At 41.6% G+C, this 11,120-nt stretch overlaps 1 protein-coding gene across 3 annotated transcripts; it reads left to right on the forward strand.

The window, feature by feature from the left end:
* The first annotated feature begins 1,986 nt into the window (after window positions 1–1,986).
* Window positions 1,987–10,906, forward strand: LOC139628640 (tetratricopeptide repeat protein 39C-like). Of its 3 annotated transcripts, XM_071490511.1 has the most exons (14): window positions 1,987–2,450; window positions 3,810–3,858; window positions 4,496–4,624; window positions 6,026–6,140; window positions 6,277–6,682; window positions 7,282–7,450; window positions 7,554–7,647; window positions 7,729–7,836; window positions 7,934–8,043; window positions 8,132–8,255; window positions 8,373–8,470; window positions 8,629–8,733; window positions 8,844–8,882; window positions 10,036–10,906. In XM_071490511.1, exons 1-14 carry the CDS (start codon window positions 2,305–2,307, stop codon window positions 10,123–10,125), a joined length of 1,782 nt encoding a protein of 593 aa, XP_071346612.1. In that variant the 5' UTR covers window positions 1,987–2,304; the 3' UTR covers window positions 10,126–10,906. The 3 variants fall into 3 exon arrangements, with proteins under 3 accessions (XP_071346612.1, XP_071346614.1, XP_071346613.1); XM_071490513.1 differs by lacking the exon at window positions 1,987–2,450 and having other exon boundaries at window positions 3,836–3,858; window positions 6,277–6,690; XM_071490512.1 differs by lacking the exons at window positions 1,987–2,450; window positions 3,810–3,858; window positions 4,496–4,624 and adding an exon at window positions 4,835–5,605.
* Window positions 10,907–11,120: the final 214 nt, after the last annotated feature.

Below are 11,120 nucleotides of genomic sequence, written 5' to 3' on the forward strand. Positions count from 1 at the left end.
ATTTATTTTAGCTCAAGTGTTGTTCAGTAGTAAACTTCTAAGTGCTCACACACTTTTTATGGCCCTAGTAGAATCATAATATTCGTATAATCTGATAAAAGAAACCAGTTGAAACTTGCTGGGTCCTTTATTGCCAACTTGTCAAAAAAAAAAAAAAAAAAAAAAAAAAAAATTAAACTTGTTCTTCATATCTCATTGGCTGACTGGCTGTCAAGATAAACAGACCACGCCCCCTCTTATGCTGCCTTCACGGACTTGTTGTGAGGTTCTCAATGACAGTTGCGCACTGGTCTACATGTGTTGCACCAAATTCTGTGATCCATCAGATCCTGTGACCCATCCTCCAGATTTATCACATCCTGTAATAAGTGTTACCAAAAATGATGCTTCACGGTATATACATATGTCAGAAATTGTAATAGCTAGGAAGAAAAATAATTGATCCCAAAAAAACAGAACAAGTAACTAATTGTGACACCTGTAATCTGGTCTAATCCTCTACTTCACATGTTTGGTAACAGCTGTCAAATTAAATAATATTTGTATCCGCAATAAAGTCAGAAAAAGTGAAAATATAGGTGAAATTTCTAACTGAGTAAGAAGATGTGTTGAACCAATGTGGTTAAATATTTTACTTACTAGGAAAAACATAAAAACTATTAACCTAGACAAAGCACATAAATGGACACACAACAATTCTAACTTATAGATTTGTTGTTGAATACATATTGACTCCAATTACACATGCCAGCTTGAACTGGAGCTGTAGATGGAAGTAGATGATTTACAGAAAATCAAATGGCAACACATTTTTTATAAACGATTAGTTCTTTGAGTCATTTTTTAAAGCAAAAAATACTGGAAATTCACTGGTAGCAGCCTCTCAAATGTGAATATTTGCCAGTTTTCCCAGTTTTTTATGACAGTCCTCTCAACATCTTTGGGATTTATTTTTTATTTTATTGTCAGACAAAACAAGCTCTTTGAATATGTTGTTTTTCCACTTTTTTCTTATATTTTATACACTGAACAATCAATTGATTCATAAAGAAAATCGTTGTCAGCTGTATTGATAATGAAAAGAACTATTCGTTTCAGCCTTGCAGTTATTCTGTCATGGAATAATACAACCTTTCCCCACGTTTTCTGTGTGTCAATTACTTGTGGAAAAATGTTTATAAAACACAATATTACAACAAATGAGCTTAATGTAATAATAATAATAATAATAATAATAAACTTTATTTATATAGCACTTTTCATACACAGAATGCAGCTCAAAGTGCTTTGACAAATATAAAACTGTAAAGAAATCAAAATATAAACCAAAACAATGAATGTCTTAAAAGTAGATTTTGCCATGGGGCCACTCTATAAGACTGGGCTGCAGGATGGAGGACCAGTCATCGCTGGTAAAGTAGGTGTGCGGTGCAAACTTCTGACAAATTTGCAATTGATTAAATTATATGCAGAGAACCTGGGGCTTTTGGGGATCCTGTGGGTCTGGGGCCCTTGGCCAGTTGCCATTTGCCCAGTTGGTAATCCAACCTTAATTACGGAGAATATCACACACTCTCACTGATGTGTCACTTATCTTTTCTTCATCATCTCTTTCAGGAACCACAGTCCTTTGATGAGCTTTGGGGCCAGTTTTGTCAGTTTTCTGGTGAGTCAGGAAGTAGCATGTTGGGGCCCAACATGCTCCTGCACTTTTGGTCCAAATGCTGACTAACATTATCTTTCATTTCCACTTTTAAAAGGCAGCTCTGTTCTATAATGTGGATCAAAGAGTTTCCCCTCTGTGTCTGGTGGTCACAAAGCCAGGCCTCTTATTTTATTTTAATTTTTTTTCTGGCACCAAAACATACTCACGACTCTACAACTAATTCAGCCCCATCGCTGTGTTCATAACTTCGTTGTCCCGCAGTGCTGGTTTCAGTCCATCTGATCGGAAAAAAAGCGATAATTCCGGTAGCACTTGAAGGCATCACATTTCCTGCCTGAACCTTCTCATGCACAGTCTGGGTCTGAGCACTCAAACGCACCAGTCAGGCGGCGGAATGTGGACGAGCGACGGCTAACTCACACCCTCATGCTGTCGGCCTCCAGCCACCCGGACCTGTCCGCCTGTCAGCCTCTTCGTTTGAGAAATATGCATTTAACTGCGTTTGCTCAAAACTGCGCCACTGGCTGAGAGTCTTTTGTCTGTGAGTAAACTAACCAGACGCGTCCCCTCCCTCCCTCCCTCCCTCCCTCCGTGCCCCGGCCGCGCTCAGTTCCTCATCTCCGGTATCGGGTTTTTCAATGGCGGACCCGGCGGACTCAGCCCCGGGAGGCGTGGAGGAGGAGAAGACGGACCGGATAAACGACGCAGAGCTGGCTCTGAGAGGAATCAATATGCTCCTCAACAATGGCTTCAAGGAGAGCGACGAGCTCTTCAGAACATACAGGTCTGTGTGTCTGTTTCCGATCTGTCCATGTTGATTTTTCAGTGATGCGTACAGTGATACCCTTCACAGGGGAGGGGGGGTTAAATGCTATGACAGGTGTATCTGATGTTGCTCAACCATATCAAGACATGGATTCCACTCAGCACTGTCTGTGCTTAGCTTTGTAATAAAAAAAAAAAACACCCCAACATCCTTGTCACGCTTGTCTAGTGTAACACCATATGATGTGGTCACAAGCAGGATGAATCCTGGTTAAATCCCCAGAGCAAATATCCACACCCATAATGTGACCTGCGATGCTCCAGCAGTTTCATTATTGTAACACCACCGCTCTCCATGTTCGAGGACAGGCTGCTGCACTTGTTGAGGCCATCTTCATCTTGTTTTGCCTAACAGGCTAGCATTCCTGTCATGCAAGTTCACTGGCTTTTAGTTCCTTTTGAACAGGTTTGTGTCCAGTATGTCATCTTGGCTCAGCTTCTACACATCACAACAACATGGATGTTGTCAGATGGCTGGTTCGGGAAAACAAAGTTGCATTTATGGGAAGGATTAAACCTGTAAACCGGGAGAGGAAAGCTGAAATAAACATCTATGTAGCGTTTTCCCTCAGGAAACTTTTGTTTTGATTACTGGATAACCTTTACTTTTTAATGCCTATTCAAATAAAATAGGGGGGCTCATTATTAAGTTAAAAAGGTTGGCAGCCCCTGCTCTGACCTGACCCACACACTCCCGACCACAGTCCACTTGCAGGTTGCAGGATTCTGTATACCTTCCTCAGTCATGTTGTGCTGTCATCATAAGGGCTGATAATCTCTGGGAAGGGATCGCTTTCAACTTGAATGTTGATGCCACAGAAGGGCAGCCCCTATGGGTCCTGACCCCCGGCGACTTCTTAAATGTCACCTCTTCCACTAATTGCGTTAAGCTGTAGGTGTCATCCTGTTTTGTTTGCATCGGCAAGAAAGATGGAGGGAAGTGAAATACACATACGAGGTAACTGAGAACGGACGTGTGACTGCCTGTATTAACCAATTTCCTGCTGGCAACATTAAGCTGTCATTGTGTGTTGTATTATGGGTGTAAGAGATTAGGTGATGGTGGTGGTGGTGGGGGGGAATCGAGGATATATTAAATCGCTACCAACAACTATAAAGCCACATTCACAGACACGAGTTGAGGCACTTATTCACAGTTTGACAAAAGTAACTTGATTTAAAAGGAATGTGGCTTAATTTTTCTTTTTTGTCACTCCACCCATGAACTCCTTTTAAGCCCTCTACATCTCTTTACCCCGTTCACACGGCATGTCTCTCACTGACGTGTCACTTATCTTTTCTTCATCATCTCTTTCAGGAACCACAGTCCTTTGATGAGCTTTGGGGCCAGTTTTGTCAGTTTTCTGGTGAGTCAGGAAGTAGCATGTTGGGGCCCAACATGCTCCTGCACTTTTGGTCCAAATGCTGACTAACATTATCTTTCAGTTCCACTTTTAAAAGGCAGCTCTGTTTTATAATGTGGTACAAGGAATTTCCCTTCTGTGTCTGGTGGGCATAACGCCAGGCCTCCTTTTTTTTTTTTTTCTGGCACCAAAATAGAAGTGTGACTGACTAATGAATTAGAGTTTGCATTGAAAATGTATTTTCTTAATCCATTATTCACCCAGATTTGTTTGAATTATTACATTACATTTCTTGGGCTCATGTTTTTGTCCAAAGCTGCTTACAATAAGTGCAGTCGGACAGAAATGAGCCAGATGTTATCAAAATTACTTCCTCACTTGTCCCAGTGTCATTTGAAATACACGTTTTCTCATTAGTAAAAGTAAAAGTAAAAGTAAAATTAAAAGTAAAACATGATGAGCCAAGTGAAGGCCGTGACAAGCTAATCTCAGATATATAAATGGTTAATTGTTTGAATGAAATCTGTAACAGTTTATCTCAAAATTAAATCCAGGATTACAATTTTTGCTTCACATCACAAGCATTTTGGCGACAGTTGAATATAACGTTCAACAGTGTTGTTAATCTGGCTGTTTGTAGAATGCCATGATGACGTTTGAAGAGGAGAAAATGCAGATGGCCTTTGAGGACCTCAAAGCTACAGAGAGAATGTGTGAGAGTGAAAACACCGGAGTCATTGAAACCATTAAAAACAAGATCAAGAGGAGTGTGAGTAACCTCCTCAACACTTAATTTAATAAACATGATGTACAGTGGCTTCAGAAAGTATTCAGAGCTCTTCACTTTCTGAACACTTAATTCTCTTCTAGATCTTATTTTAATTGGATAAAAACACCATTTCTGTTTTCCAGTCTAGACTCAATAACCCTGAATGACAAAGTGAAAACATGTTTTTGGAAATGTTTGCAAATGTATTAAAAATCAGAAACTGAAATCTCTTATTTGCAAAAGTATTCATATCCTTTGCTGTAGCTCTGGGAATTGTGGTCAGATGCATCCTGTTTGCCTTATTTATCCTATTGAACTGATTGGATGTAGTTAAGATAGACACACACCTGTGTGTGTGTAAGTTCCCACAATTCACACTGCATGTTCGGAGAAAAACCAAGCCAGTGAATCCAAGGATCCTTCTGTCCCTCTGTGATAAAATTGCGGTGAGAAATAGATCAGAGTAAGGGTATAAAACCACTTCTACATGCACAGTGGCCTAAAATTGGAAAAATTTAATTAAAGCATTTAAACGACTCTGAGAGCATGAGGAAAAAGATTCTGTGGTCTGATTTCCAAGCACTAGGTCAGGCGCTGCTCATCATCTGGGCAATACCTTTGCTACACTGAAGCATGGTGGTGGCAGCATCATGCTACATACAGGGGTGCTTCACAGCGGCATCGACAGGGAGACGGGTCAGAAGTGAGGGACGGATGAATGCAGCCGGATACAGAGAGGTCCTGCTCCAGAGTGGACACGACCTGAGACTGAGGTGCCAGTTCACCTTTCAGCAAGACAACGACCCAAAACATACGACCAAGACAACTCTGGAGTGGTTACAGGAGAGGTCTCTGACTGTCCTTGAGTGGCCAAAGTACAGACTTAACCCACATAGAAAAACTGTGGTGCGCGGTCCCATCCAATCTGACAGAACTTGAGAGGATCTCCTATGAAGGATGGGATAAACTGCCCGAATCAAGGTGGGCGAAGCTTGTAGAGATTTCCCCGACAATACTTAAAACTATATATACTGCCAAATGGGCTCCTACATAGTACTGAACCTTACCTTGTTTACCTTTTTGAATGAGAGATTTCAGTGTAAGATTTTTAATACATTTGCAAAAATTTCTAAAAGAAATGTTTTCACTTTGTCATGACGGATAAATTATAATATACTTTGAGTGTAGATTGATGGGGAAATTGGCAATTTTATCCATTTGATATTAAATTTACAACGCAAAGGGTCTGACTACTTTCTGAAGCTATTGTGTAAGGAACAAATACAATTTGCCTATAAAGCAGCATTTTAAATTGGACCATTATGTCAAAGTGTGCTTTGTTAGCTTGCCCACGTGTGTTTGTCAAATCAGTGTTTAAGTGTGAGGTATTCATGTGGGCAGGCGGACTCTCAGAGGTCTGGGGTGACTGCAGTGGACCGGCTCCAGAGGCAGATCATCATTGCAGACTGCCAGGTTTACCTTGCAGTGCTGTCGTTCATCAAACAAGAGCTGTCAGGTAAGGCAGGCTTTAGTAGTTTTGGATTAACTGCACATTTATTGCTGTACGATGAAAATAATGAACATTTTTAAACAGCAAAGGTGCTTGCAAAGGATAGCATTCACTGTTTCACTCAACCTCAATCCCCCGACAGCATACATCAAAGGAGGCTGGATCCTCCGTAAAGCCTGGAAGATGTACAACAAATGTTACAGTGACATCACACACCTGCAGGAGGGCAGCAGAAGAAGGGCCTCAGAACAACCAGTGAAGCCGCCTCCATCCCTGGCATCCTCCTCTGAGCCGTCTGACCGCAGCCGCTCATCTTCACCGGGGCCGAGCCCCTCCCACAGATATGACAGCGTCAGCCCAGAGGCTCTGGACAGACTAAAAGGTTCCGTCAGCTTCGGTTACGGCCTCTTCCACCTCTGTATCTCGATGGTGCCGCCGCACCTACTGAAGATTGTGAACCTGCTGGGCTTCCCAGGCGACCGTCTTCAAGGCCTGTCAGCGCTCACATACGCCAGTGAAAGTCAGGACATGAAGGCCCCCTTAGCTACGTGAGTACGTGAGTGAGTACGTTTGTGTATCTGTATTTTGGCTATAGCTATGTGATTTACCTAATTCAATATGACAACGTAATGGAAGCATAATGGATTCTAATTGGATATTCATCAGTAACTCATTGTAAAATGAATAAGACATGATGAAGCATTTTTCAGCCTTGAGTAATTGACTATATATGTAACAAAATCAAAAATCAATTAAATACAGGACCAGACTGACTCTGGTCGCTGCAGCAGAGGAGTGCCCAATCATGCCTGCATAATGGATCATTTTAAAATCCTGCTTATTCTGATAATACATTGGCAACTATGTGTACTTGTATTTAACCCTTAACATCATCATTGCGAATTTGGGTATGTCTACCAAATCAGTTACTAAGTTACTGACAACACCGGCTATTTAAAAAAAAAAAAAAAAATCACTAAGTATTTGTTACATATGGTTAATCTGCTTTATCAACCAATCAATTAAAAGTCATTAGGCATTTGTTGTCTGATTTTGCACAAGATGGTGTCATATTTGGAAACTGACATGTTTTGCTGTGCGGTACAGTATATTCCCTCTCATTAAAGTGTCTGTGCGTCCCCTGCAGTTTGGCCCTCTTGTGGTACCACACAGTCGTGCAGCCCTTCTTTGCTCTGGATGGCACAGACACACAGGCAGGCCTAACAGAAGCCAAGTCCATTCTCCAACAAAGGGAGGCTACCTATCCCAACTCCTCCCTCTTCATGTTTTTTAAAGGCAGAGTCCAGCGGCTTGAGGTAAGTATACGTTAAGAATAAAACCCTGATGCTATGTGGCCGGGGAAAACTCAACAATGTCTCAGTGTAACTGTAACTCACACCACAAAGTTCCCCTTTCTAGTGCCAGATCACTAGTGCCTTGACGTCCTTCAGTGATGCCTTAGATCTGGCCTCTGACCAGAGGGAGATTCAGCACGTGTGTTTATATGAAATAGGTACTATTTTCCCTCTCAGATTTCAAACCACCTTTCTCAGCGCTAGTCTGCATCATAATTTCTGATTGTTGAATATTTTAGGTTGGTGCAGCATGATCGAACTGAACTACAGAGAAGCCTACAAGGCCTTTGAGCGACTGAAGACTGAGTCTCGCTGGTCCCAGTGCTACTACGCCTATTTAACTGGAGGTACTAACACAACAGTTGACCTGGGCTTTAAGGGCATTTCTTCTGACTTCAGCTGTGGCTGCTGATTTGAATCATGTGTTGTGCTGTTGTTGTGTAGTTTGCCAAGGAGCCACAGGTGATCTGGAGGGAGCCGTCGCCGTTTTCAAGGATGTTCAAAAACTTTTCAAACGCAAGAATAATCAGATAGAGTTGTTCTCCACGAAGAGGGTGAGTATGTATCCAGCTGATTGTGTACTGCAAATTCTTGCAAAATGCAATCAGAGTCAGTAAAGTGTGTCTGCGCGTATTTCATCAGGCTGAGAAGCTAAGGAGCCCCAGTCTGTCCAAAGAACTCTGCATCCTGTCTGTGATTGAGATACTTTATCTGTGGAAAGCTCTGCCCAACTGCTCCACTGCCAAGCTGCAGACAATGGCGCAAGGTACTGCACCGCGAAATGTCTCACTTGTATCACACATCATAACGTAACCTTCCCTTTGTAATTTAGTTTCCTTGTCTGTTGTTGTGTCATTGAGTGTATTTTTTTTTCTTGTTTTAGTCCTGCAGGGCATTGATGATGCTTCGTGTGCAGGCCTGAAAAACCTGCTGCTTGGTGCCATAAACAAATGTCTTCACAATACCAAAGATGCTATTCAGGTACTCTTATGTCTAGTTAATGATGCAATGTAAGGAGACATTTAAAGTCAAACCGTCCACACACTCACACTCAGTAATCAATACTGTGGTGATAACAGTTACAACTAGATATGTCTGCTGTGTTACGACTGAATTTCTGACCCCTTTTTCATTTGCAGTATTTCCATCTGGCTGTGAGGGATGAGGTTGGTCGTCTGACCAACTCTTACGTTCAGCCCTACTCCTGCTATGAACTGGGCTGTGTGCTGCTGAACTCCCCAGAGGCAAGTTTTATGTGTGTGAAAGAGACAGAGAGAGACTGTGTCTAGTTTATCTGAGGTGGCGGAGAAGTCACGTAGTCTGATAAATATTTCATTCTGTCTCTTTTTTCCAGTCTGCAGGGAAGGGTCGCATGCTAATGCTGCAGGCCAAGGTACAGTAGATTCCTTCATTTGCTTTACGATTTCAAAGAGAGTTGTATTTTTCTACTGGTGACTGTTTATAAACTTTAAGTAGTTGCATGCAGTAGTTTTCCTCTAATACGGTTAGTTTATTCATGACAAAGCCTGGTGAAGATCTGTTAGCAAAACGTTGGCTTTATTAAATATTGAGAGTGGTTAGTTGAGTGTTTGGTTTTTAAGTTTTTTTCATCAAGCCCCTGTAAAGGTTTTTAGGATGTGCACGCTCTGTCTCACCACTCTGAGACAGATCAGGAGTCTCAATGAACTGTCCTGTACAGCAGTGGCAGAGCCCGGCTGCAAAAACAGTAGCCAACCAACTCTGTGGGCCGTAGATATAGACTGGGATTAAATAACTGTCTATGGGCAAGGAGAGGCTTGTCTTCTCCCTCTCAGCTACCAGACCATTGAGGCACTGACCTAGGAAATGTGCACGGCAATCCTGAAAGTGAGAAAACAAATTGTCACAAGGACAGTCACAATTCACATTCTCCCCGGGAGCATCGAGAGTGCCTAATGGTTAGATGCTGTCACTCTGTGTTGGTGGAGCAGCCACTCGTCCCACATTGAGCTCCCACTCTGGTTATGCTGTTATCCCCCCACGTTGACACTGGAGATGTTCTGGGCCCTCAGGAAGAGGGAGACCTCATATTGGCCTGTTGCTTTATGTGAGGTGTATCAGTCTGACCTCAGCATGAAAGTCATGACACAGCAAAGCGGGCCATATCCCATCTGCACATAGCTGACTGACTGTTCTGCCCCGGGATATCAGAAAGGTGTTAAAACATCTTTTGCATTAATGAAATATTACAGAGTCCCAAAAGGCTGCACAAACTTCTGTCTACACAAGTTAAGTAAATAGTATCTGCATTACCTGTCGTGCACTGGGTGCAGTCTCACCCAGCTCAGTTGTGTTGGAGGTGTCTGTTGCAGCAGCACTGACTTTAGAAGATGTGCAGCTGACGTCGACAGAGCACAGCTCTCGCTCTCTGACGGTGTCTGACATGAGAACAGGAGGAGCTGAGCATACAGCTGTCTTAGTGTGCTGCCTTGTTACAGGGCCGAGCACAAACAAAATACAGTTTTATTTTATTCACCGTTTTATCTTCTTTTTCATGGACTATGCAGGAGGACTATGCTGGCTATGACTTTGAGAACAGGCTCCACGTTCGTATTCATTCTGCTCTCGCCTCCATGAGCGCCGCAGCCCAGCCTTGACCAAGTTTGACCTGCACCTCAGAAAGAACTGGAAGAAACTGTCTTGGAAAAAGCCAATACCATTTTAGGCACTTAAGTTCCACTGTTTTATTTTTACTTTATGTCTTAATTAATTAATTTATTATTATTTTTCATATTATGAGCCATTACGTCATTTTCAAATGTGTGCAATATATACAGTTGGTGTTTCAGGAAGAACAGTTACAAGAGGGGTTCTACTGATCTGTTACTGCACTGCACAATAAATTAAATAAATTGGGGTTTTATTGTTTACATTGTTAATTTCAAAACTAGATGCCAGTTAAATCAAATGAAAATCTATAAATTAATTTTGAAAGGCATCAGTTATATTGCTTCCACAGAGGGTCAGTTTTTCCTCTGATCCAGAGAAAAGTCAGGTCATGTCAATTAATGGCACATATCATATATTAGCTGACCAAGCAATTAAAATGAATGACTACTCAACCTATGACTTTGAGAAGCTGATATTCTTACATCAGTGTTGGTTGTTGACTTTGACATTTGTGCTGTAAAGGCTTTGCTACTCCATAGGCATGACCAGTAGACAGTGATTATTATTTTTTAGCACAGCCCCTTTTTTAGGCAGAATTATTCTTAAGAGTGTAAATATGTCTTGCACACAGGTTTTAATAATGTGCAAACATCTTGTTGTGCCACTTTTGAAGAGTGGCCTAGATACACAGTGGTACCATTTGCTGTAAACTAGTTCTACTTTATATTTGTTTGTTTTAAGATAATAAAATTGATATTGTAAAATGGATGTTGTTTTATCCAGTACGTTTGATAAGGTATGATGTTTAAGTGGGACACCAGGCTAAACAGGATGGGAACACCTCTATCTTCAACAACAGAAATTAGAGTTAGTTCTGAAATGATTTACACAAGCAGCTGACAAATATCATCACTTACGTTTACTCTTTTAATAATTCTAAAAATCGAAAACAAATCCACAGGAGCTACTCACAACACAAGCA

The sequence above is a fragment of the Trachinotus anak genome, unplaced genomic scaffold (genome assembly GCF_046630095.1).
Source record: "Trachinotus anak isolate AG129_WGS33_773 ecotype Australia unplaced genomic scaffold, CSIRO_AGI_Tana_v1 ptg000012l, whole genome shotgun sequence".
NCBI lineage: Eukaryota > Metazoa > Chordata > Actinopteri > Carangiformes > Carangidae > Trachinotus > Trachinotus anak.